Source organism: Budorcas taxicolor, chromosome 25 (genome assembly GCF_023091745.1).
Source record: "Budorcas taxicolor isolate Tak-1 chromosome 25, Takin1.1, whole genome shotgun sequence".
In the NCBI taxonomy this organism is placed as follows: Eukaryota; Metazoa; Chordata; class Mammalia; order Artiodactyla; family Bovidae; genus Budorcas; species Budorcas taxicolor.
Window position 1 is genome coordinate 36,542,509 of NC_068934.1, and position 25,246 is coordinate 36,567,754.

The window sequence follows — 25,246 nt, forward strand, 5'->3', positions numbered from 1 at the left end:
TTTGAAGCTCAGGCCCTCCTGAGCTGTGGGCGTCTGGTGCCCAGGCTTGAGGGAGGCCGGCCAGCTCCTCGGGGCCCCTCACCCTCCTGGGACCTCAGTCGTCACGTGCGTCTCTCTGCCTTTCCTTCCAGGCTGTGGAGGCTACTTGCGGGCAGCCCAGGGGACATTTAACAGCCCCTACTATCCAGGCCACTACCCGCCCAATGTCAACTGTACCTGGCACATTGAGGTGGGGGCTGTGTGCTGTGGGAGGTTAGAGAAGCTGGTTCAGCAGTAGATGGGGGAGGAAAGAGGAAGCGGTTGGGGGTGCTCCAGGGAGGACGGAGGCGGGGGTGCTCCAGGGAGGCAGGAGAGAGAGCGATGAGCACCTTTGGCCACTCCCAAGGGGTGTGTGTGGAGGCTGTGGGCGGGGCAGTTTTCAAAGCAGCATCTTCAGGCCCAAGCTCAACCCCTCCTCCTATGGCTGGTGCCTGCCGGAAGGATCCACCCCCGGGATGCGGCTCGCTCTGGGGCCTCCTAGAGGAGCTGTGGGGACAGTGAGTGCTGTGCAGAGGAGGACATGCTCACTGGGCGGCTAGAAATGCGCGCCGTCCAGTCAGTGATGTGGGAGAACTGCTCGGCCTTCTTTAGAACACCACAGTGTGTGCTGTGGCTGGCGAGTCGGGAAGGTCTTCCTTCCAGATCCCTCCTGCCGTGTCCTCACTGCCCTGCAGGCGGGTGGGTGGGCGGGCAGGTGGGAGGGAAGAACCCCCTCACATCCCCCCCAGCTCAGGAAAGAGGGAGGCTGTGCAGAGCCAGGCCCACAGCCGCATCTCTCTCTGTAGGTGCCCAACAACAAAAACGTGAAGGTGCGCTTCAAAGCCTTCTTCCTGCAGGAGCCCAATGTCCCTGTGGGCTCCTGCACCAAGGACTACGTGGAGATCAATGGGGAGAAGTGAGTGTTGGGGGAGGGCGAGTGGGGTGCCCCAGCCCCAGGTGAGTCTTCTTCCTCTGCTGAGCTGCCCGCCGCCCCCAGGTACTGTGGGGAGAGGCCACAGTTTGTCACCAGCAGCAGGAGCAACAAAATCACTGTCCACTTCCACTCGGACCAGTCCTACACTGACACCGGATTCCTGGCGGAGTTCCTGTCCTTCGATGCCCGTGACCGTGAGTGTCGCGCTCAGGAAGCGGGGCCTGGCTGGAGGGCCGACCTGAGATTGGCTGTCTGTTCTGCATCTCATTAGCATCTCTGACGCTGAGCCACCAGAGCTCGTAGGGGGCATCTCAGTCACTGCAGTAGCTTTTTGAGGGAAAAAGAGCCAACAGTGCCCTTAGGTCCCTGGGAGCAGCCCCTCAGGCCGGGGAACTCAAAGTGCCTTTGGGCCACTGTCCCTTTGGCTCTGCACCACTTTGAGAATCTGTGCTTGTCTCTGGACTTTTAGCAGCTGCCAGATGAATAGCATGCTTTTGAGACAGAGCACACTGGGGCATGGATCATCGCATGAACCACTCCTAGTTCTGAAAATTGTGAGATCTCTACTGAAGAGATCTTAACTGTTTCCATGGCGTTTAATTTCACTGTCTGCTGTGAATATCAGTTCTTCTCTGTCCACAGGGGGATCTTTTTGTTTGTTTCAACCTTGTATCATAGAATAGGGCTTCCCAGGTGGCTACCAGTGGTCAAGAAACTGCCAGTGCAGGAGATGCAGTTTCAATCCCTGGTCTGAGAAGATCCCCTGGAGAAGAAAATGGCAACCCACTGCGGTATTCGTGCCTGGGAAATCCCATGGGCAGAGAAGCCTGGCAGGCTGCCGTCCATGTAGTCGCAGAGTCGAACACGACTTAGCTAGTAAACAATAACAAATCATAGAATAACCTTTTGGAAGACACTTTAACTGCACTGCTGCTGCTGCTAAGTTACTTCAGTCATGTCTGACTCTGTGCGACTCCATAGATGGCAGCCTACCAGGCTCCCCCATCCCTGGGATTCTCCAGGCGAGAACACTGGAGTAGGGGTGGCATTTCCTTCTCTGTTTAACTGCTCACAAGCATCCAAATTTAACTTCACATTCAGCTGCGCGGCTCACCACCCAAAGTGTAATTAGATGAGCAAACCCCTTTGGTAAGTGACAAAGCTACTTGTGCAGAGAAAGGGAAACAGGTTCCTCTCAGTTTGTCATCTGCCCGATGACCTCAGTTGTCAGACACATCCTAGTTTCAGAAATGTTCAAGTGTGGAAACACCTTAGAATTAAGGAGATCCAGTGATTCCCGGTGCCTGGGGGAGGACACGCACGTCATCTGTCTGCCGAGTGGCTGCTGCTCCAGGTTGCTGATGGGGAGCCTGGTGCTTGGGGTCATGGCCGGCCAAGGACACGGGGCTGTAGAAATCAGTGCACGCCCACCGGCCTCTCTCCGCTCTGCCCGGGGCCTCCCAGGGATTGGTCATGGGGGCCAGGAAGGGACCACAACCAGTGCCTTCCCCACCCTCTCCGGCTGTCCCACCGGTTGTAGGAACCCCTTGCCACAGCTCAGTGGGCCCCCAGCTGCAGCCTCACTCCCCTGTACTGGGGGCTGGGCTGGGAGGCCTCCTCTGGTGCCCAGTGTGGCTGGCCACAAGGTCGGGAAGCCTGCAGTGGTGATGGGGGTGGCTGTGGACTTCAGGCCTACCCTCCGCCTGCAGCGTGCCCGGGCAGTTTCATGTGTAACACGGGGCGGTGTATCCGGAAGGAACTTCGCTGTGACGGCTGGGCCGACTGCACTGACTACAGTGATGAGCTCGACTGCAGTGAGTCCCCTGGCGTCCTCTGCCCTCTGTGTGCCCGGCTTCTGGCTGCGACCCCGAGCGGGAAGGCCTGAGGTGGGGGTGGGGGTCGTTCCTGTCCTTTGCAGCCCGCGAGTCAGCCTCCACGACCGGGCGGGATGGGATCCCCAGGGGCGTGGCGAGTGACTGAGTACCGAGTGAGCCTGGCATCCAGCTGCCTCTCCGCCCCTCCAGAGTGCAACGCCACCTACCAGTTCACGTGCAAGGACAAGTTCTGCAAGCCCCTGTTCTGGGTCTGTGACTCCGTGAGGGACTGTGAGGATGGCAGCGACGAGGAGGGCTGCAGTGAGTGTGGCCGGGGTCGGGGCGGGGGTCACTGCCCAGCTCCCTGTGGCCTCGCTGCTGGCCCTCGAGCCCCTGCTGAGTCCTTGTGCTCCCCAGGCTGCCCGCCCAATACCTTCAAGTGCGACAACGGGAAGTGCCTCCCTCAGAGCCAGCAGTGTGACAGGAAGGACGACTGTGGCGACGGGTCCGATGAGGCCAGGTGCCAAGACGGTGAGGCAGGGCCCCGCCTCCCATGGTCACTCAACGTGGAACATGATGAGAAAGGGTGTCAGCTGGGAGAGAATCGTCCAGAAGGGCCGGGAGGAGAGTGGGTGTCAGTGTGGGTGGGTGGGGCAGGCCCAAGAGAGGGGCGACAGGTGGGTGAGCATCAGGTCGGGTGCCTCAGATAAATGGATTGCCTCCCCTGTGTCCTCCTTCTGGAGCAGTGAAAGCCGTCACCTGCACGGAACACACCTACCACTGCCTCAACGGACTCTGTGTGGACAAGAGCAACCCCCAGTGTGACGGGAACGAGGACTGTACTGATGGCTCGGACGAGAAGGACTGTGGTGAGCAGGGCTGCTGCGTACAGTTGTGCAGGTTGTTCACTGAGCAAGGCGCATACAGAGGCAGAAATCATGCCAGGGCCTCACTCACCCAGCTCTGCCCCCGGAAGAGGATGTGTCTGCCTGGAGGAAAGGATGACTTTGCTGACTGGCACCCAGGCACTGCCTTGCCGGCAGCTCTGACCCTAGAGGCAAGACCCAGGGCAGCTAGTATGTCAGGCCTTTGTGGGCCGGGCTGCGGTGCTGGGCTGACTCCTGCTTTGTAGACCTGGCCATGGGGGCAAGGCCGGCCTTCTCCATGTTACCTGGAGGAGAAAGAGCACAGCTCCTGGACCCCTGGGCAGGGTTCTGTCTGCAGCCTGCCCATATTTGCAGCCCTTTGCATATTTCAGAAGCGCTGGCCACAGGTTCAGTGTGTGCAGAGCTGGACCATCCTGACTTTCCATCACCCATCGCTCTTGTCTCTGAGAGCTGTGTCCTTCAGCACTCAGTGAGGATATCTAGGCAAATGACATCCAAATTAAATCTCAGCAAACCAGCAGAGGTCTGAAGGCCCGCAATGGCACCTGTGCAGGAGCCCAGGGGTGGGGAGTGAGGGTTTTGAGTCCAGGGGCAGGGAGAGGGGCCAGGAGGCTGGTCTAGCAGGCTGCCCCTGCCCCCACTCCCACCCGGTGACTCCCGCCTGTGCCTCTTCCAGACTGTGGGCGGCGGTCGTTCACCAGGCAGTCCCGGGTCGTCGGAGGTGAGAATTCGGACCAAGGCGAGTGGCCCTGGCAGGTGAGCCTCCACGCCCTCGGCCACGGCCACTTGTGCGGGGCCTCTCTCATCTCCCCCAGCTGGATGGTATCCGCTGCACACTGCTTTGTCGACGACAGAGGATTCAGGTGGGTCACAGGCAGGAGCCGGGAGGCCCCTTCAGGGCGCTGAGTGGGGCCCCTGTATGTTTCCTGAGGTGGAAAGGCCCTGTGTCTGTGCGGCCTGCCTGGGTGAGGCAGGAGCAGGACTGGAGGGGTGGGACACTAAATGTTTAGTGGGTGCCCCTGCTTGTCTGGCGGGACTCAGTGCCTCTTCTAAAAGCCAGGCGGGCAGGTCTCATATGTGCCCATCTTACAGAAGCAGAGGATCAGAGAGGTAAGGATATTTGTCTGAGGTTGTACAGCTCTTAAGCTGCAGAACCAGACCATAGCCCTGGAGTGTGGATTCCTGAGCCTGAGCGGTCAGTGTCTACAGGGAGCCCCGCTTGGGGCCCTCAGATGCACGGCCCAGCTCTAGGCTGCCAGGCTGCCATGGGCAAGTTTTCTGAGCCTGGGGCTCCTGGGGGCTCATGGTGATACTGTGATTTGTAGGCTGAGAGGTGTGAGAAGGAAACACAAGGGTGACAATGAAGCGCTGAGCCCATGCTGGCACCCATGCAGACCCGAACCCACCTCGGGGAGGGTCACCAAGCACATCACTGGGCCAAGCTGGCCTCTCAGGGCGGCTTAGCGGGAGCAGGTGGCCCAGGGCTGGGGCTCTTTGTGACTTGGGTCCAGCCCGCCCAAGCCCTCTGGCCATCGGCTGCGGGAGTGAGACTGAGGGCTTAGAGGGCCCCCCTCCCTCAGGCCCTCCCTGCCAGCCGGCCAGCCTTCCAGCCCTGGGCAGCTGCGGGTGGAGGGGACCCAGGCTGGCACGGTCACCCTTTTGCAAAGAGAGAGAAGGAGCACCGTGGACTTTCGGGACAGACGGGGCCCTCAGCAGGAAGTAGGCCTGTGTCCAGATGGCGAGGCCTGACTAGTGCACGTGCTGGAGGGGTCACTGGAGGCCTGTGGGGGCTTGGGATCCGTGGTGGTCGCTGGGCATGGCTAGGCAGGTGAAGCATGGCCTGTCTTCTCACTAGCACACTCCATACCACTCTGGGCAGACATGAGCTGCTTTCTTCTCGGGGTGGTGGGAGCCTACTGAAGAAAGTTTAGAATGAACTTATCATTTTGGAATGTGGACAACTTGCAAAGACAGGACAGAATTCACTATACCACCCCCCACACATATTTCCCCTTGCTGTTATCGTTCTGCGTTTGTCAACTCCGAGAAACTCACAGTTCTGTCCTAGAAACTCGCCTCGGGGCTGCCCCAGGGCTCCACTCCCGCACCCCCCCCCCCACCCCAGGTGCCATACGAGCGTTTAATACCATACGCGTTTCATACCAGCCTCCTTTCTGCAGCAAGAGTCCTTCCAGGTGCCCCCTCAGTGTCTGCTGCCCTGTCTCCCCAGTGTCCTCTGTCTAGGACGGTTTCTCAGTCGTCTCTCTGTGTTTTTCGTGACCTGAATTGTCTGAAGGCCAGTGGCTGCTGACGTTGTTCTCATGGTTAGCCTGGGGTTACGAGTGTTGGGAAGACAGTCATGTCGTATCAGCAGGTAAATGATGTCACCGTGGCTGATCGCTGGTGATGCTCGTCTTGGTCATCTGGTTCAGAGGCTGATGCCAGTTTCCTCCCCTCCCTGCCTGGATCTTCTTCTTCTGGTCTCTATTCTTTGGAAGTGAGTCAGTCTGGCATTGTTCTGTAAGGAGGATTTGTCCCTTCTCTCCCATGTGTTTATTTAATCATCTATTTCTGTGTGCAGGGACTTGTGTGTGTATTTTGGGTTGTAATCTGGTACCGTGTTGTGTGCTGTTACTTGATTGTTTTGAAGCTGGCCACTGGGAACTCTCCCGGCTGGCTCCCGGCTCCCTTTGACATGTTCTCCCTTCTTTTGTTCTTCTGAGCCGCCTCCCTGCTGACACTACTTGGTGCTCCAGGCTCATCTTGTATTTTTCTGGCCCAGCCCCAGAGCTAGGTATTCCCCTGAGAAGAAGCCAAGATCTGGGCACTGCGCACACCCTCGGTTCCCGCAGTCCCCTTGCAGCCCCGTCGGCCGGGTGAGCTGGGAAGTGCCTCCTGAGAACCTGCCCCTGGGCCCTCGTTCCCCTGCTTCATCTTTTCATTTCTCATTTCCTTTTCCTTCCTCTTCTGCTCAGCAGTCTTCCTTCTGTCAGTGAATGCACTCAAAACCCATTGTTATCACTGGCATGGGAAGACAAAGCTGAATTAGACTTGGTCCCTGCTCTTCCACATGTCCTGGGGTAGGGGGACAGGGTACACACATACACACATGTGCACACATGCGTGCACAGAGCTGGGGAGAGGCTGTTGAGGGCCCAGTGTGTGGCGTTAGAGCTCTCCTGAAGGCTGGGGAGAGTGACTGCTAGGGAGTGCCTATGTGGGCAGGGTGTCTGGTCTGGTGTTGAAACGTGAGGGTGTTTGTCACTGGACCAGTTGACTCAGACCTTCCAGATAAAGGCAGGGCTGTGAGCAGGGACAGGCAGGGGTGAAGTGCGCCTAGGACCTGAAGTGCAGGTACTTTGCACACGTTTCTAAGTCAGCAGGTGACCCCAGGCTGTTCCTGAGAGGTAGCTTCATGTGTCAAGAGCACGGGCTAGAGCACTGGGTAGAGTCAGTGGCCCATGACCACCTTGATGGGGTGTCTAGGGATAAGATGACTTAGCATGTCAGCCTCTGGAAGAGTGCTTGTTCTGGTTGACTGGTCGACCTCTGCTTAGGTCTCAATGGAATGGCCAGGGTTTACCGCAGGTGTTTCGTGCTGCTGTGCTGTCTAACCTGTCGCTGAGTTACCTCTTGATGCGTGACCTTCCCTGTCTGCCATCCAGCCCAATGTGCGTGTGACGGTGCGGCACGCAGCATCACCAGCTGCCTCGGCATGACCAGCGTTCTTCATGGCCTTGCGGGGGCTTTCACACTTTGTCTCTTCTTCCCCCTGCTTCCTTTTCTCTTCTTTGTCTTCTGGAAGTTCCAGGTCCTCACTGCTGACTGACACGGACGTCTTCTCAGATTCCTTCTTCTCTCAGACACTGTACTCATCTGTGGGCTCCAGCACACGGGTCACATCTCAGCTGTGATTCCCGAGACATTCACATACACCCTTCTGAGCCATTTCCCAGTTAGGTGCAGCCATCATGGCGCTTCTGTCCTAAGTACAGCCGCTGGTGTCCGCAGGAACAAGGAAATCCTCCCACGTCACCACCATAGTTATTACACCCAGAAACGAGCGGCCTGACATAGCAGTGTTAACTGGCAATGTGGCCTGATTTCAGATTCCTCCAATTCTCCTGGTATTTATAGATTTTTTTAAAAGTCTAGGATCCAGTCAAGGGATATGCTTTGTTTTAGTCATTAGGTTTTTTTTTTTTTTTAATTGGAGAATAGTTGCTTTATAATGCTAGTCTCTTTTAAGTCTAGAATAGTCTCTCCCAGCCTTTTAATTTTTTTTTTTTTTAATGGCGTTGCATTTTTGAAAAGTCCCAGCTGCTGTCGTGCAGAACGTCTCTCGATGTGGCTTTTCCTGGTTGTTGCTTCATGAGGAGAGTTAGGTTCAACATTTTTTTGGTCAGGAAACGCCACACAGCTGACGTGTGTTCAAGAAGTACACGAGTCCCCATCAATGGAGGACAGTTTGGAGAAAAGTCTGATTACTTGGTTAGGGTGATGTCCACCAGGTTTCTCCATTATAAAGGTATTTCCCCTGTTGGTATGTTTTATTGTTTAGTCGCTAAGACGGGTCTGACTCTTTGAGGCCTTACGGAGTGTAGCTGCCAGGCACTTCTGTCCATGGGGGTTCTCCAGCATACTGGAGTGGGCTGCTACGCCCTCTTCCAGGGGGTCTTCCCAGAGCGGGTTCTCCTCTTCTTCCGCCTCTGCTGCCAGCATCTCCCCGTCTCCCAGCAACAGCAGGGTCTTGTCCTTATGGGTTCAGTTCTCCTACGTGCAGTGGTGAGAATTGCTGCACCCTTCTGCCACCATCCACAAACCTGGGAGACAAAGTTCCAGCTACTTTTCAGCTCATTTGGTACTTAAAATATGTACCGCTGCGCTAGAGAAGTACTTGGATTGATGTGCTATTTTTATCCTGCTTACTGTTGTTGAGTTGCCATGTCTGTGTCTCTGAGACCCCATGGACTGCAGCACGCAGGGCCCCCTGTCCCTCACCATCTCTCAGAGTTTGCCCAAGTTCATGTCCATTGAATCGATGATGCCATCCAACCACCTCATCCTCTGTTGTCCCCTTTTCCTCCTGCATGGAATCTTTCCCAGCATCAGGGTCTTTTCCAATGAGTCAGTTGTTTGCATCAGGGGGTCAAAGTATTGGAGCTTCAGCTTCAGCATCAGTCCTTCCAGTGAATATTCAGGGTTGATTTCCTATGGGATTGATTAGTTTGATCTCGTTGCTGTCCAAGGGACTCTCAAGAATCTCTCCTGGCAGGAAGGGTAGATTAATAAGAAGCGAGATATTTTTAGTAGTGAGATAAAAGTGTATTGAGAGAGGGCAGCAGGGAGGGAGGCCTCTGAGCATGGTCTCCGAGTGGGCACAGGCTTGGGGCAGGGCATCTGGCTGGGGTCCTGGCTCAGGCCTCCCTCTCGGGCCCTCGCTGCTCCTTGCAGGTACTCGGAGCACAGCATGTGGACGGCCTTCCTGGGCCTGCATGACCAGAGCAAGCGCAACGCCCCGGGGGTGCAGGAGCGCGGGCTGCAGCGGATCATCAAGCACCCGTTTTTCAACGACTTCACCTTCGACTACGACATTGCGCTGCTGCAGCTGGACCGGCCGGTGGAGTACAGCGCCACCATCCGGCCCATCTGCCTGCCCGCGGCCGACCACACCTTCCCCGCCGGCAAGGCCATCTGGGTCACTGGCTGGGGCCACACGCAGGAAGCAGGTGAGTGGGGGCCGAGGGTCTGCTCACAACCGCACTGCTGTGGGATTCGGGGGCTTCGTGGCTGTCCTTCTGTCCCTTCCTTTCCCACACGCCTTCCGAGGATTGCCCCCACCCCTCCCCCCCACCTTTCCACCCCCACCCCCCCGATGGTCAGGACACCCTGACCACTGTGTCCGGCTGCGCAGCATCCCACCCGGCTCCGCGAGCCCTGGACCCGGATCCTGCCTCCGCGGCCTGGCTTGGCAAGCTGCCCATGTCCGCCCTTTCTCCTCCGCAGGCCAGGGAGCTATGATCCTGCAGAAGGGCGAGATCCGGGTCATCAACCAGACGACTTGCGAGCACCTGCTGCCGCAGCAGATCACCCCACGCATGATTTGCGTGGGCTACCTCAGCGGTGGCGTGGACGCCTGCCAGGTGGGCGTGGGGCAGGGACGCAGGGGGCGGGGGGATAAGCGGGGACTTGGGGCGTGGGCGGGGCTGGCATGGTGGGCGCGGGGTGGAGGTGGCGACCAGGGTCGGGGCACGCCGTGCCAAGGCCTGCTCTCTCTGCAGGGCGACTCCGGGGGCCCCTTGTCCAGCCCAGAGGCGGATGGGCGGATGTTTCAGGCCGGCGTGGTGAGCTGGGGCGAGGGCTGCGCGCAGAGGAACAAACCCGGCGTGTACACGAGGCTCCCTGTGTTCCGGGACTGGATTAAAGCGCAGATCGGGGTATAGATGCGAGGCCCAGGCGCAGTCACCCCAGGTGCACACCTGCCGGCCGAGGACGGGATTCCTCCGCACGCCCCCGCCTCGGGCCCCGGAACCCAGACTGTGAACTGATCCCCGAGACTGCGGATGAGGGGGCCTCCCCACTCAGCCTCGGAAATGGGGGTGGCGTTGGGATGGGGAGGACCCGGCTGTGCCGGGAGGCGCGTTAGAGGACGGAACCTCCCCTCTCCAAGCTGTTCTGCTTCGCTTGGATCTGCCTGGAGCACGGGAGCAGCTGTCGTGTGGCCTCTGGGACCCCTTGGTGGGGCTGGTGGCACCCCCAGGATCACAGTCTTCAGGAAGCTCAGGCCCGAAGGCCCTGAACGTCAGCCGGGTCCAGGATCAGAATGTCTTACCGGCTCCAAGGGTGGGGTTCACTGTGTGTATTTGTGTGTATGAGTAAAACGCTTTATTTCTTTTTAGGTAATTGTTTTTCTTACTGGACTTGATGGGCTCTTCTAGCTCCAGCAGCAAGAAATTGGGTTTAAATTCCCCTCAGCCCAGATCCTAAAGGGTTGGGCTGAGAGCAGGGACCACAGTGCCCTGTGACCTCCCCAGGGCCAGCAGGGGTCTATGTTTCTGCCCTTACCTGAGGCTCCCCAGACAGGAGGGTGGGGGGAGGGTGTGTAGCACCCCAGGATGGGAGCCTCAGCAAAGTCTCAGGTGCTGAGGATGCTCCTGGGTTTGTACCAGCCCTCAGGCGTCTCCTCTTGCCCTGTAAAGGTGGTTGGCGGAGGGAGGGAGGGGGAAATTGTCTGTTAGAAGCAGGTGGGGACATGCTGGCAGGTCAGGTACCTGGTTGCTGGTCTGGGATTCCTTAGGGTGGCAATCAGGAACAGAGCTTGGAAAGCCACCAGATACCACTCAGATGTGAGATCAAACCCCAGAGCAGAATTTAAATATTTATCACCTGCATTTATATCCTGGGATTACCTAGAAGGTGGTCTGAAGAGTTCTTGCACAAGATAACAAACATGGGCACTGACGCTGGGGAGGGACATTGTCAGAGGTTTTGAGTGAGTGGCCCTTCCTCTAGGCCTGCGGGGTGGCCAGCCTCCTCCCCGGGACTAGCTGACTGAGCTCATGGTGGATGGAAGGAGGGCAAGCTGACTCTGACAACATCAGGAAAAGCAGGAGCAAGCAGGCTATGCCTGAGGGGAGGCCTGGGTTTGGGTTGTCTTCAAGTTCAGGCTGTCTGCACCACCCCCACCCCCCCACCCCCCACTCCCCACTGCAAGAGAGATGCTGAGGAAAGAGCAGCCTTGACTCTCAGATTAGCACTTGACATCACACTAATTGCTTCAGGGTCTGACATACCTATGGCAATGACTGCATTTTGGTGAAAAAACCCCAGCTCTGAGGATTTCAGTCAGTGCCATCATCTGTTTCCCCCTCTCCTTCTTCAGAGGGTTCACACTCCCATGTCATCATGCCCTGCGCCTGCATGTGGGCGACTGTGTTCAGTCTGCCCTTTGCCGTCACCTCCAGCTGTTTCCTAAAAAGTCAGGGTCCAGACTGTTTCCAGGCGAGGTGGAATCAACCCCATTCTTTGTTTGTTCCATTGTCTCAGAACCTTCCAGCAGGAGGGCTGTGTATTTTCCTGGGGTGCAAGCCCAGCTCGCCCTTCCCCTTGGCTCTGTGCTCCCCTCCACTACATGCTTCCTTCACCTTGAGGTTATCAGCATTTTCCCTGCCCATACCCCTGTGGTCCAGAATAACTCAGTCTCTCCGCCAGACCTCTCTGCTGGAACTTCATATGGACTTATTTAACTCGAAAAGGAAACTCTTCTCCCCTTAACCTGTGCTCTTTTTCCAAAGAGCTGCATGTGGTGGGGGTGGGGAGGGGGGCTGGGGAAGGAGGCTGGGGTGGGGTGGGCGAGAAGGACCAGGTCCAGAGAGAAGGGTGGGGAAGATCTCTCCATCTCTCCCCTCTCCCTCTCTCCTGTCAGGGACCACCAGCTCCCAGAGTAAACAAGGCATCCAATATCTCTTTGAACTGGATAACCTAAGTACTGTCCAGATAACTAATAGGGCAGGAAAAATGTGTACAGACTAGAGAAAATTGAAATCTATGTTTGAAACACGTGCCTTGCAAGAAGATGGTAACAAACTTACTGATAGCAGAGGGAGCTGGAGAAGGAAGTCATCAATTCAACAAGATTTTGCTGAGGGCCGGCCCGTGCCCTTCATGACAGGGGAAACAGGCAGTAGTAGGTTGGGGGTTCACGTTCCTGGGAGGTGTGGGGTCCCCGGATCTGACCACCTGTCTCCTGGGCCTATGTTGGCGGCTTTTCCGGGTGCCTGTCAGGACGGTTCTGTGCCTCCCCCGCTGTTACTTGGTGGGATAACAACTGCCTGAATTTTAGAACTGGGAGGACACCTCCATTCAATCTCACAGCTGGAAAGAAACTCAAAGGTCTGGTGGGTAGGAACCTGCTTAACATATTGGGAGACAGACTTCCAGGTACCAGGACACCCACGTCCACACACCTGCCCTGCCGACTGTTAGAAGTCATTGAGACGTCTGTATGCCTCCCGCTGCTGTCTGTGCGGGGGAGGGTCCGGTTGATCAGCTACTCCCGTGGTATCTAGGAGGGGTCAGCAACAAAGGGCATCGTGTGCTGAGTGCTGCGTGTGTATTCCGTCACTGCTTCCTCACCAGAGCATCTGGTTCAAGGTTCCTCCTAAAGAGAAGAGGAATCCAGACTTCCCTCGTGGTCCAGTGGTTAAGAATTCGCCTTCCAATGCCGGGGATGTGGGTTTGATCCCTGGTTGTGGAACTAAGACCCCACATGCAATGGGGCAACTAAGCCCACGTGCTCTAGAGCCCACACACCACAACGAAAGATCCCATGTCCTCTCCTCAGCAGCTCGGTCGTGTCCAACTCTCTGCGATCCCACGGACTAGCCCGCCAACCTCATCTATCTGCCCATGGAATACTCCCAACAGGGATACAGGAAACTGAAAGTGAAAGGCGCGCAGTTGTGTACAACTCTTTGCATTCCCATGGACTGTATAGTATTCTCCAGGCCAGAATACTCGAGTGGGTAGCCTTTCGCTTCTCCAGGGGATCTTCCCAACCCAGGGATTGAACTCAGCTCTCCAGAATTGCAGGTGGATTCTTTACCAGCTGAGCCACAAGGGAAGCCTGGAGTGGGTTTCCATTCCCTTCTCCAGGGATATTCCTGACCCAGGGATCAAACCTGAGTCTCTTGCATCTCCTGCACTGGCAGTCACCCGGGAAGCCCCCGTACTACACTTGATCTTAGCCAAAAGGCCGAGAAATGACTATGACCTGATGTGGCCATTATTATATTTTTTTAAAAAAGAAAAGAACAACTACATTTAAAAAGAAGTAGAAAGAGAAGAGGAAGGATGAATTCCAGCCACTGTGTAGTAACGTCCTGCACTGCCTTCCAGGAGCAAGGCACTCCCCACCTGAAGCCTCGAGGATCCGGGACCTCTTGCCAGGTGATCAGCTCCCTGGCTCAGGCACGCGTGGACGCGGTTAAAGTGAGCTAGCTGGGCTCTGGAAGGACTCCTGCAGCATTTTAAAATCTTTCCCATCCCCATTTCCTTGGCCAGCCCTGGCAGCCCCTGGGTATTTCCCTCTCGCAGGGGCCAAACCATCTGCTTTCCCCTTGTCCCCCTGACTGAGGCTAGCATGGACTGGAGGGAGAAGATGTTTCCTTGAGGTCTTGTCTGTGGGCAGCTGAACAACATGTTCTGACCTGTGATTCAGAAGGATCAATTCTTCTTGTCCCACTTTCCTCCCTGGAGCCATATCTGCTGAGCGCTGGGGGAAGCTGGAGCAAAAGGAACAGAGGCCAAAAGTGATGGGGCACCTGGGCTTGGAGGAGAGCCTGGAAAAGGAGGGCTGACGGAAAGCCAGCTGAGTCCAGGAAATCCCCTTTCTCAAGATTCTCCCAAAGGGCGAGCCACGAAATGAGCATGTGTGAGGTGACAGAAGTACTTCTGGTCACAAATGACAGGGACTTTCACTAGGACCTGGAGCTGAAAAGACAGTCCACCTCATTCTAGTTTAAGGGCTTTTGAAAAATATGTGAGTGGTTAACAGTCTGAATTGTCTCACTGGGTATCTATTGTAAACACAAGCCTTTTGATTAGGCTTAATAAATATTTTGTAAGTTTGGAATTTCCCTCATGGTCTAAAGGCTCTGTGTTTGCAAGGGGCCCAAGTTCAATCCCTGGTCAGGGAACTAGATCCCACACACTGCAGCTAAGAGATTCCATGTGCCACAGCTAAGACGTGGTGAACTTAGCCGTGGCATGTGGTGCAGCCAAACACATGTGTACATATATATAGTTTGGGTTAAAGGCCAAGATTCTTCCACCCTGGGGCTCATTCTAGGTGAGGGCAACAGAGGGCGCCCATGCTCTGCACGTCACAGGTGCAGAGGCTGAAGCAGCCACATCCAGAAGGAAGGTGTGGTGGGCAGCTTCTCTCCACGACCCTCTCCCACCCAATTCATGGTGAGTCTTTCGCATCCCTGTGTTCCAACAGACAGAATCCTGTGTTGCCAAGTGGGGGAACACAATGTGTGCGCCCCTGTGGAGGCAGCTTTCTGGCGGGGGTGGGGTGGGGGGGTCGTGCTGCGTGTCCTCTTCCAGGCCACTCACTCCAGGATGTGAACTTCATGGGCAGTGGTCCCCACGGGAAACCCACCATCCTGGAGGCTGGCAGGCGCTGGACTGCTACCTCTGCACGTGGTGCCGCCTTTCTTGGCAGACTCCTAAGCCGGAGCAAGTTTACGGGAGGCCCAGGGGGGTTGGGATCATCGTCACGATCATGGGGATGCAGTATCCTCTTTTCTTTCTTCTTGGGGTGGAGGGGGGATGAGTAGAGGGCCCACAGAAGCTCCTTGGGTCAGCTTTTACAAGGCATGGATTTATTTCATCCCACTTAATGTATCTGTGTTTGGGAAGATCCTCTGGAAAAGGGAATGGCAACCCACTCCAGTATTCTTGCCTGGAGAATCCCACAGGCCGAGGAGCCTGGTGGGCTACAGTCCGTGGGGTCACAAAGGGTTGGACACGACTGAGAGCACAGACAATACGTGGAAATGGTCCTGTCAGGCTTTTCTCTCTGGGACTGTTTTCTGGCTTCTCAGTCGTGTTCATAACAAGGTCTGGGGAAGTTGCCGAGGAGCTTTGCTCCTCCGTGAGCAGCTCGCAGTCAGCTGTGGTCCATCGCTGAGGGTGAAAGTGAGAGGCAGGAAGTGTGCTGAGGTTACACGTTACAGGTGTTACACCTATTTTTTAAAGCTGTGACCAGATAATCTTATGAACCCTTTTCCAGGGTGTGCATTTGTCCCTCCTCAGCGAATCTTTCCGAGGACACTCACTGACCTCTCAGCGTGTGCCAGGCCTGCTCCAGGCTGTGGGGGGCCAGGGCTGCATCCATGGTAACTGGGGAGGAAAGTGAGGCCCGGGGAGGTAAGCGGCTCAGCTGCCCGTACACCTGTCTTGTGTGTCTGTCAGGGGAGGGGAAGAAAGTCAAGAGGCAGGAGGCAGAGCTGATGGTTTCACGGAAAAGGTACCAGTGCCCAGCGACTCACAGATGAGGCTTTGGCTCTGGAAAGGTCTTAAGCACGTTTGTCACCACATGTTCCTGTCATCCTAGCTTAACATTATCTTGGACTCAGTCTGAATTATGTTCAGACTTGACCTCCCTACATACTTCTCATTCTCCTTGGGATTAGTGAGCCCCTTCTATTTGTGCTTGGATTATTCATGGGACTGCATTATAGATAAATTCTGGGAAGCAAGGACCAAACTTTCAAGTCTACGCTGAAAACAGATTATGCTTATGTAATGTACTTGGGAGTGACATGTGGGCAGTCAGGGAGAGGCCTGCATTCCAAGGTGCTGGAGCCCAGGCGCTGTGGGCTGGGCCTGGGTGGTGGGGGCATTTGGCTCCCACTGGAGCCTGGGGGTTGCTGGGCATACTGAGCTGCTGGGTTTTTCCTTTGCTCTTGGCTCTGTTCACACCTCCACCCTCATTTCAGCCTACACTTTATGGTGGAAGAGGAGCCAAAAAATCCACTGATGCACACATGAGCGCCAGGGTTAACTAGTGACTGAGTGAGAGCCAGGTGGGAAGGGATTCAGCACGCTGGGGAAAAGCCTTCCACACCTGGTACCTGCAAACAGAGGCAAGTACACTGCCAGGACTGTTTCGCTCTGGAATGGTGGCTGTTGCTGACAGAAAGGAAGTAGTGGCAGTGGGGGCGGGGGGAGGGGCGGTGTCAGCTCCAGTGGGGGCACGAAAGGGCTTCTGGCCTCACGTGTTTCAGGGCTGCAGGCTTGGGGCCCCAGGAGGGAGGGCCTGGCAGCAGCCCTGGGGGAGTGCTGGATAGGCAGGACTCCTGGTCACAGCAGCTCTCCAAAGACATAGGGAGACCAGAGCTGTAGATGGATCCTGACTGAAGTAGAGAACCCTGCCTTCTTCACTTGTCTGTCCTTTGTGTGTGTTTTATGTCTATATATTTGCTTTGTGGCACTTCCAACGTGCAAGGCAAAGCGAGGCCTTCTCCAGGGCTGATCTGTGGAAAGCCCTGCCATGTCAGACAGTGGATGTGAGCTCTCACAGATGTCATACGGTCGTACCTGGGAGGCTGGGGGTGCTGCGGAACCCCAACTCTGGCTAGGAATTGTGCATGGCTGCACCTGGCACGTACTCAGCAGGACTGCATGAATTAGTGCCTGCTCCTGCTTTTAAGCCTCTGCCTTGCCCTAGACCTCCGTCTTGTACCTCTTCAGGAGGCACGTAAGATTGTCCTGGGCAGTTACGCATGTCTGCTCACCTGTCAGGAGGTTCTTGAGGGGAGAGCAACTGTATTACAAAAGCCACTTCCCATCTCCTGGGTGAATGGGGATTACACGCTGGTAGTCTACACCTCGTTTCTGGGCTGTGTGCACAGGAGCCCGTGTGCAGTCCATCTTTGCAGGAAAGGCTGCATCCGGGTATCTGACACAGGCAGGTCTCTTAAATGCCATCTTAGATAGAGGTCAAAAATTTGGATTAGAGAACGAGCTCAGCTACGTTGTTACATCTACAGTTGCTGCCAGGACTGGCCTTTAAGCTCAGTTTCTGACTCCCAGCAACCTGTTCCTTGGCCTGTGTTGGGGAAAAAGACTTCCTCTGAGTTTGTCCAGGAAAAGACATCACATGTGGAAACAAACTGCCTCTGTTCTCCACACTCAGTTTCCCTTTATAATCTCCTGGCACAGCCTTTGCTAATCGGCTTCTTCCCAGAGAGAAGTAGGTGGGGAGGAGCCCGGCCTCCTTCCTGTACAGGCCGGGCAGCACCCTTGACCTTGGTGACCGTGTGTGTGCAGTGCCCTGGCCCTCATGTGCTTGGACCCGGCTTACTGGCCATTTGCTCACCTTGGCCAGCATACCTAAAGTTGCTCCCTGCCCACTCCCACACTTCATCTTGTTTATTGTTGGACAAACCCCTTCCCCCACCACGATGATGAGCTCCACGAGGGCAAGGTTTCTGCTCTGCTGTTCCATGCTGTCTGCAGTGCCTAGAGCAGCGCCCTGTGCAGCAGTCTGTTGAAGGAAAGTAGATGGAATGTAAGAAGCAGAGCGAAGGGGAATTTTCAACCCCAGCAACCTGGTTTAGTAGAAGCCAGGCTCTGCTAGAAAAGAGCCGCCCAGCTACGTAACTTTTCTTGCAGGACTATTCTTAAACCTCTCCTCACCTTCACTCTGAGCTCAGCTCTGGAACCCAGCTTGGAACTCTGCCTGACTCTTACTGTCTAGGATACAAAGTCCCTCCTCAGAAACAAGGGGAATCTGGCTGAGAACCTGACAAGCTCAAGGAAGCAGCACTGCGAGGGCTTGAAAGAGAGCATCTTGTCCACTGTCCAGAGGTGACACGAGTCTTCAGGTCCCAGGCCGACGTCTCATCAAAGCCTCCCTAGACCCCTGCTCTCGCCCCTCAGGGCACCCTCCTCTGACTGCTTTCCTGAACTACTGATGTAACTCTTCTGTGATTGCAGCTCAGCCTGTAAGCCCTCTAACCTACTCCACGTGTGTTCCTCTTTCTAGAGCCAGCTCTGATTGAGCTGTTTCTCTGCCTCAAAATGTGTGATGCTTCTCTATTTCCTACCGGATTAGCTCAGGTTCTTAAAAGACCTCCTTCCTCTGATCTGACCCGAGTCTGCTTTCCAACACTCAAGTCCTTTCAGGGGTGCTGAACCACCGTCACCCGTGGACACGCCACCTTCCACGCTCAGTGGTGTTTCCTGTGCCCCACCCACCCCGCCCCCACATCTCTACTAGGCCTCTAGACAGGGAGGGCCCCTCCCCAACATGTCCTCTCTGAGCCCTCCAAATCTGCAGAGCACATGCTCTGGTGGGTCTCTGAGGGCAGTTATATCTCTATTAGTTTTATTTCTATAATTCTTCAGTTCAGAAACTGTTCATTCCTAAGGTCTGAGGCTTCATTCAGTCAACCCTGGCCCCGAGGACACCTTAGTACGAGAGACGGGTAAGGGCCCTGTCCTAATGGCACTGAATCTAACGGACTGCTTTTGAATCCTCAATTACCACTGTAATACAAGCATCGGACACTTTGTGAACCGGACAGGCAAGTCCCAAGCCAGTGCGGCTGTGGACTTGATGGATGAGTAAACCCTGAGGGGATAGAGACGGCAGGACCAGCGTTTCAGATAACGTGCGGACATTCTGGTCAGGCTGATGGCAGTCGTTCTGAGGATTAGATCTGAAGTTATACTTGTTGCCTGGGAAATCCCACAGACCAAGGAGCTTGGTGGGCTACAGTCCATGGGGCTGCAGTCGGACACGACTTAGGGATTAAACTGCGTACAGCCTCACATTTCAGACCTTCACTTAAGGATGAGTAGGCTTCTGATGTATATGGTGAAGTGGGAATGGAGGCAAGCTAACAGGTGACATGATTCTTGGTATTCTGTCCTAAAAAGTTCCCTGGTGAGCATAAGGTTACCTGTGAGCATCTCCTGGGACATTCAATGATTCATTTGACATTTTCTGAGTTTTACTATGTGCCTGGCACTGCAGGGGATATACAAATAGAAGACACAGTCCCCGATGTCAAGAATTAAGTCAGCTGAGGGAGACACATGAGTAATAAACAGACAGGACTTATTAAGTGGCTACTATATACACACTGGGTGTATATACACCCAGTGGCTACTATATACACACTGTGTGTCCTGGGTGTTCTTTAGAAGGACTGATGTTGAAGCTGAAACTCCAGTACTTTGGCCACCTGATGCGAAGAGCTGACTCAATTGAAAAGACCCTGATGCTGGGAAAGATTGAGGGCAGGAGAAGGGGCCGACCGAGGATGAGATGGTTGGATGGTGTCACCGACTCAATGGACATGAGTTTGGGTGAACTCTGGGAGTTCGTGATGGACAGTGAGGCCTGGTGTGCTGCGGTTCATGGGGTCGCAGAGTCGGACACGACTGAGCTACTGAACTGACTGATATACACACTAGGCACGGTTGTAATTCATTTTAATTCTCACAACCACCCTATGAAGTAGATTACAAGATGATGTGATTGAGATGTGGCTTGTTGGGAGCTAAACAAAATATGCTAGGGGAATAAACAGGAGGGACTGCATCCCCAAAGTGGAGGAAGATGCGAGTGGGGGCTGAGGGGTGGGTTCTGAGAGGAGGTGAAGCCTGATCTGTGCTGTGAAGTCCAATTACAGCTAGCCAAGTTCAGCACGCTGGGACATTTCCCAAGAGAAAGGAAGGCAGATTTGAAGTATGGCAGTGGCCCAACTAAAAGATGACTCCAGCAGAAATGGGAAGGATGGACCAGAGTGGGCCTGGCAGGAGACAGGGCTGTTTTAGTTGCTAGGCCAGCAATAACAAAGGCTCCAATTAAGTACCAGAAGTAGGGATGGAGAAAATAATAAGATGGTTATTATCAGCAGGAGTGGGAAGGATAGTCCAGAGGTGGTATTTAGCTAGGTAAAAGCACCTGTATTACAAAAGTTTACACAGGACAATGTCATGTGCAATTGTTATACATCATTAGAGTAAGTTAACCTGATTCTCCTTCAGAACTAGGCCCTGGCACGAAAGACAGAATCACCCACTTGTGTAACTGAACTCACGTTTTCTGCCAGCACTGCTCAAGGGATTCTCCCCAAATGCTACTGCCCCAAAGAACAGATGCTGGCACTGGCTGGGTCAAGTTCTTGGCGTCTCTGCCCATCACTGGGCCTGGCAGAGCACAGAGCTGTCAACTCAACACCTCTCGGGCTCCAGCCCTGTGGGTGCCTGGAGGTTTCAGGGTGGACCTTATGCCTTTTCACAGTGGGTAGGAAGGGTGCCAACTATCTGTGCAGGTCACATGTTTGTTATTATGTCATTGGGGCTTTGAAGACCAAGTCACTCACAGTGCTAGCCTTTTATAAACTGTAACACATACTGAGAAGGAATCTTTGATCATCCTGCAGGTAGACTTGTTTGCAATCAAGAATTATTTCTGGACAAGTTATCAATCATGCACACAAGTCCTGCCATATGCCCAAGTGACGCCTGAACCCCAGACAGCACATGTGCCCCGGCCCCTCAGTTAGAGTGGACGAGTGGAGCTCTATTTGGTGTGACCTTTTCTTCTGTTTTAAAGCAGCCTTCCCAAGGATCTCTAGATGGCCAGGCTTACCAGAGGCCGTGGGTATGTGTGGATGCTCAGGTTCTTTAGTCAATGAGACTCACTCGTTCACTTATTCAGTCATTTAGACTTCAGCCAAAGGGGGCCAGAAATGTTAGGTGTGGAAAACAAACAAACATAGGGAAGAACAGACAGAAGGGTGTGGGGCTGCATGGAAGCCCGACAGGATTCTAAAGACAGTTCTGCCCACAGCCTCTGCAGTGACTTATCTACAAAATGGGTGGGTACAGAAATTCAGTGTTTTTGGTATAAGAATCTAAGTAAATGAACCAAGCGTTTAATAAAATGGCCTTCCCCCTCCTCTCCATGGCTGTTTAAACCCTAGTTCTCATCATTTTGCTGATGAGGAAGCTCTTTCTGGATTGACTGTCCCGTCCTAGTTTTCCCGTCTGTATAAAAGTTTACCCACGTGGAAAGGGAATGATGTTACACTTTGGGACTTGATGTTTATGGGCAAGTATAGCCCACTGAAACTCTCAGTATGTCTGCAGATCTCTCAGGGTTAGTACTTAGAACATTCTGTTCAGAAAAGCAGCTATTAATCCCTGGGCCATATGCCAAGGATACACACACCTTTGGTTATCACATTAAGTATCATTCTCCAGAAGCAATCTTTCTAGTCTCTAATAAACTATAGGGCATGATTCTATGGATGCTGCCTTCTGCGTTTGTAGAGATCACCCTTGGCTGGGGCTACTGAGGACCCCAGCAGTTTGTTGACCTTGAGTAGTTTAAAACTGTTGTTAAAAATACTCAACACACTTGCTGAATGACAGAAAATGCTTCTTAAAAGTTTACCCATTTCCTCCCAGAACTGAAGTGATCTTGGTACTTGGGTTCAGTGAACATTTCCCCTGCCTGTTACTCTCACTCTGCAGACCACTCACTGTCAAAGTCCATAGCAAGAGGAACCTACAGTTAGGAAGGCCTTCCTTCAGGGCTTGCGCAGGCTCCTCACCTATGCGACGAGCAGCTTTCCCCAGGAAGTACTATCTCTACTCCTTGGTTGTAAGATATTATGGAAGTATCACCAACAGGTCTCTAATCAATAAGACACAGGCTCAGAAAAACGCAGCCCAGCACTCAGGAAAGCAGCCCCGACAAGATACCTGGCTCGGTTGCTCTGGGATTTGATGACTCTTTATTAGCCTCCTGTATATTCCTTTTGATTTCAGGGATGGTGTTCATGAACTCTTTTCTTAGCTGCCCAGGAAGCTGATGTGTGCTGTCTCAGAGAGCATTCTCTGGTCTGTACACACTCAACGGATGCTTACTTAAGAAACGCATTACTCTGATGACTTTTCTTATACACTTGACCTCAATCAGCAGCAGCAGCAATTCTTCCTTCCAGCCAACAGTAAATGACAACAGCAGGAAGTTTTACTCCATAAAGCATTAATAAGATATTTTAATGAAGGGAGGAAGGAAACCAAACAAAACTTAAAAACTTAGTCTTGTTTCTATTCAAAGACACTCAAAACTATTTTTTCCCCTGCCCATCCCTTCTAACTGCAACTTTATTTGTGACCATGTAATAAAGGCCAGTTTAAAGTTTTTGCTTTTTAAAAAGATTAAACCTTTTTAGAAAAGATTGAACAACCAAACTAGCAAAAAGTACTCAATACATACTTTCCTTATATCAAACAAGCTAATATTTCAGTACAATGTAACTATACAGAATATATACAATACACATATATATTCACAAAGCAAACACTATAGGCTCAGAACAGATTTGAAAAAACATGATATTCACATTGATTACAATAACTCTAAAAATGATTGTAACATTGAAAACGGCACTTAGTATACAAAAAAGTCACAAAAATATATATATATATATATATATGTAGTCACCAAGAACCATGGTTCCTGTAAAATACTAATAGCCAGATACTAGTATATAAAATGTAAAGTTTCGACATTGTATACATTTTTAGGAAATAAAATCCAAAACCATTTTTGTTACTGTTCAAAGTCAAACATGCCAAATAACTTAGCTACGGGTGCTGTCACCAAGTGAAGCCAAATATGAATGAGATGATGACTGGATACATAGCTGGTGAACTAGAGCCTGGCACAGATACAAAAGCTGTTCTGGTTCTAGGAGAGGACAGACGCATGAAAACATCCTTCTACATAATGTAGTTCACATTTCTTCTCCAGCATCACCTTCCCTCCCTCAAGGGTTTCACAAAATGCCAGGGCCCAAAAAGAATCATAATGCTACTAACTAGCAAGATGAACGTTTCTCCCACACTTCCTTGATGTTGGGCTACAGGCGCATTTTAAAGCATGCATCAGCTAAACAGGGCCGCCAGTCACCTTTCTGGAAGACTGTGGTACACACCTTCCTCCTAGGTTGGTTGTACTAGAAAGTACTCCAGTTTCTGAATGGAGCCAGATCTATATGTTAGCTCTGTAAAATATTGAGCTACTGTAGCAGCAAATACAAAATTACAGAAAACAAAAACATTTTTATTAAAAATTTGTTTGTTACATCAAAACAACATTTTTCCCTTCCCTTCTGTTTCCTATAACCAGACATCAATCTCTTTTATCATTGAATTACATTCTATTATCTCAAATTGACTTTTTCATTATGCTGCTGCGGGAAAAGTTCAAATCCTGGGAAAGTTTAAATTTACTCTTAAAAATGGGAATACAGGAATTTTAAAGTAAAAAAAAGTCCGTTCTAAAAGTATCTCTCACAAATATATATATATTTAAATATTAAAATAGGCTACCTAGGATTTTTATAAAATGGCTTTTGAGAAGATAGCAGAGGCACAAAATGAAGCCATATGCCATCTTCCAACTGGACATAAGGTGCCACAAGGGTGCCCTACAAAGAGGCAGGCAATCTCTATCTGATGCAACAGGAGGCACCAGCAACAAGAGAAACATCAAACCTATTATTGGGACGTGAACTGAGATCAAATTGTATTCTAGTAGGGGCTGTGGTCTTTTTAAAAAATATCTTGAAATATAAGCATGAGAAGCCATTACTTTGTATAAGGAAGAAAATGACTAATCTTACTCCTGATTCAGCTGATGGCATTCACTTCAGGTACCTGAAAGATGAACAGCAGTGCGACTTTCAATAACTCAAAGGACCACTCTCAGTATGAGAGACTTTACATAGCATTTGTCAACTTGAAAATTAAACTGATGGTTGAAATAAGAGAAAGCTCTTACAGAAAATACAAAAAAAAGTCTTTCTAGAAAAAACAGGTGTTTTTAGGAATGGCACAGAAGGCTGCCCATCCTTAAGTCAACACAACCTCCACTAATACAATTAATTTAGGGAAGACTGACCTTTCCTCAGCAGACCATGTACTTTGGTAATCTGAACATTCATTCACAGGATGATTTTTTAACCTGCTTACCTGAATGATGAAATTTGGATATGGTTAGACTGATATTTGGAAAAACAAGGACAATTTAATAAAATCTTGACACTTAGGCCCTCACACCATCAAGCAGCAATTTTATCCATAAATCATCACAATTGAGCCTAGGGCTTTAGTTTAATCAGCAAAAACTCAGTTTAAAAGAGAAAGGCAATAATCAAAAAATCTGATTTTTAAAAACCAGGCACTTCAACCTGAAATTAAAGAATTTTAAGTTAAAAAAAATTTTTTTTTAAGTTTTTGTTTTCAACCAATAGTCCACACCTTTAAATTCTTTGTAAACTATTATGTACATAAAAACCTTGATGTTAGTTGGAACTGGCCTGGACCATATGCAGAGTGAGCTCTGTAGCACGTACACTTTAAGGCAGTCTCATTTTTCAGATACTGTCAAATTGAGATGCCACCACCACCACTGCCTGACATCTCTGCAGAGACTATTTGTAAAGATATGGAACTTTTGCCTTTTTATCATAAAAATATAATCACTATGATATAGTATAAATATCTAAGTGTATTAGTTGAGTATGAAGTTAAAGAAAAGTACAACTATAATGTCATGAAGAGTCATCCCATAATCTGACATAGGCTTAATCCCCCATTAATAAATCTCAACATGTTTATAATCTAAAAATGAAATAGCCATACGATGTCTGCTCCTTAGTTGAACCTGGATATTAATTCCACTTCATTGTTAATGTGAACCATTATTGCTTTGGCAATTAGTCTTGCTGAGGACTTTCCAAATAAAAATACCCTATGTCACCAACATTTTGTCAGGCAAAAATGACACTGAAAGATAAAAATGGGTATAGGCAAAATAAAGAATAACTTAAATTTGGATGGTCTGCGCCTAATGCCTGTAGGAGTACGCTTAGCTTTAATATTCGTCATAGACATGGTTACTCTAATTGAGCAACCATCCACCATTCTGTTCTGATTCAGAAAATCAAGTTTGTATATATGCTTTTCTTATTAACTCTCAAAATCTAAAT

General features: G+C 51.9%; 1 protein-coding gene across 1 annotated transcript in view; it reads left to right on the plus strand.

The window, feature by feature from the left end:
* The window catches only part of ST14 (ST14 transmembrane serine protease matriptase), a 37,779-nt gene extending 27,683 nt beyond the window's left edge, over positions 1 to 10,096 (plus strand). The window contains exons 9-19 of the mRNA XM_052662372.1: positions 132 to 229; positions 825 to 934; positions 1,016 to 1,146; positions 2,662 to 2,766; positions 2,977 to 3,087; positions 3,184 to 3,297; positions 3,513 to 3,635; positions 4,330 to 4,516; positions 9,108 to 9,382; positions 9,660 to 9,796; positions 9,935 to 10,096. Of these exons, the coding sequence (XP_052518332.1) occupies positions 132 to 229; positions 825 to 934; positions 1,016 to 1,146; positions 2,662 to 2,766; positions 2,977 to 3,087; positions 3,184 to 3,297; positions 3,513 to 3,635; positions 4,330 to 4,516; positions 9,108 to 9,382; positions 9,660 to 9,796; positions 9,935 to 10,096 (1,553 nt within the window). The remainder of the gene's footprint in view (positions 1 to 131; positions 230 to 824; positions 935 to 1,015; positions 1,147 to 2,661; positions 2,767 to 2,976; positions 3,088 to 3,183; positions 3,298 to 3,512; positions 3,636 to 4,329; positions 4,517 to 9,107; positions 9,383 to 9,659; positions 9,797 to 9,934) is intronic.
* The last annotated feature ends 15,150 nt before the right edge of the window (positions 10,097 to 25,246 follow it).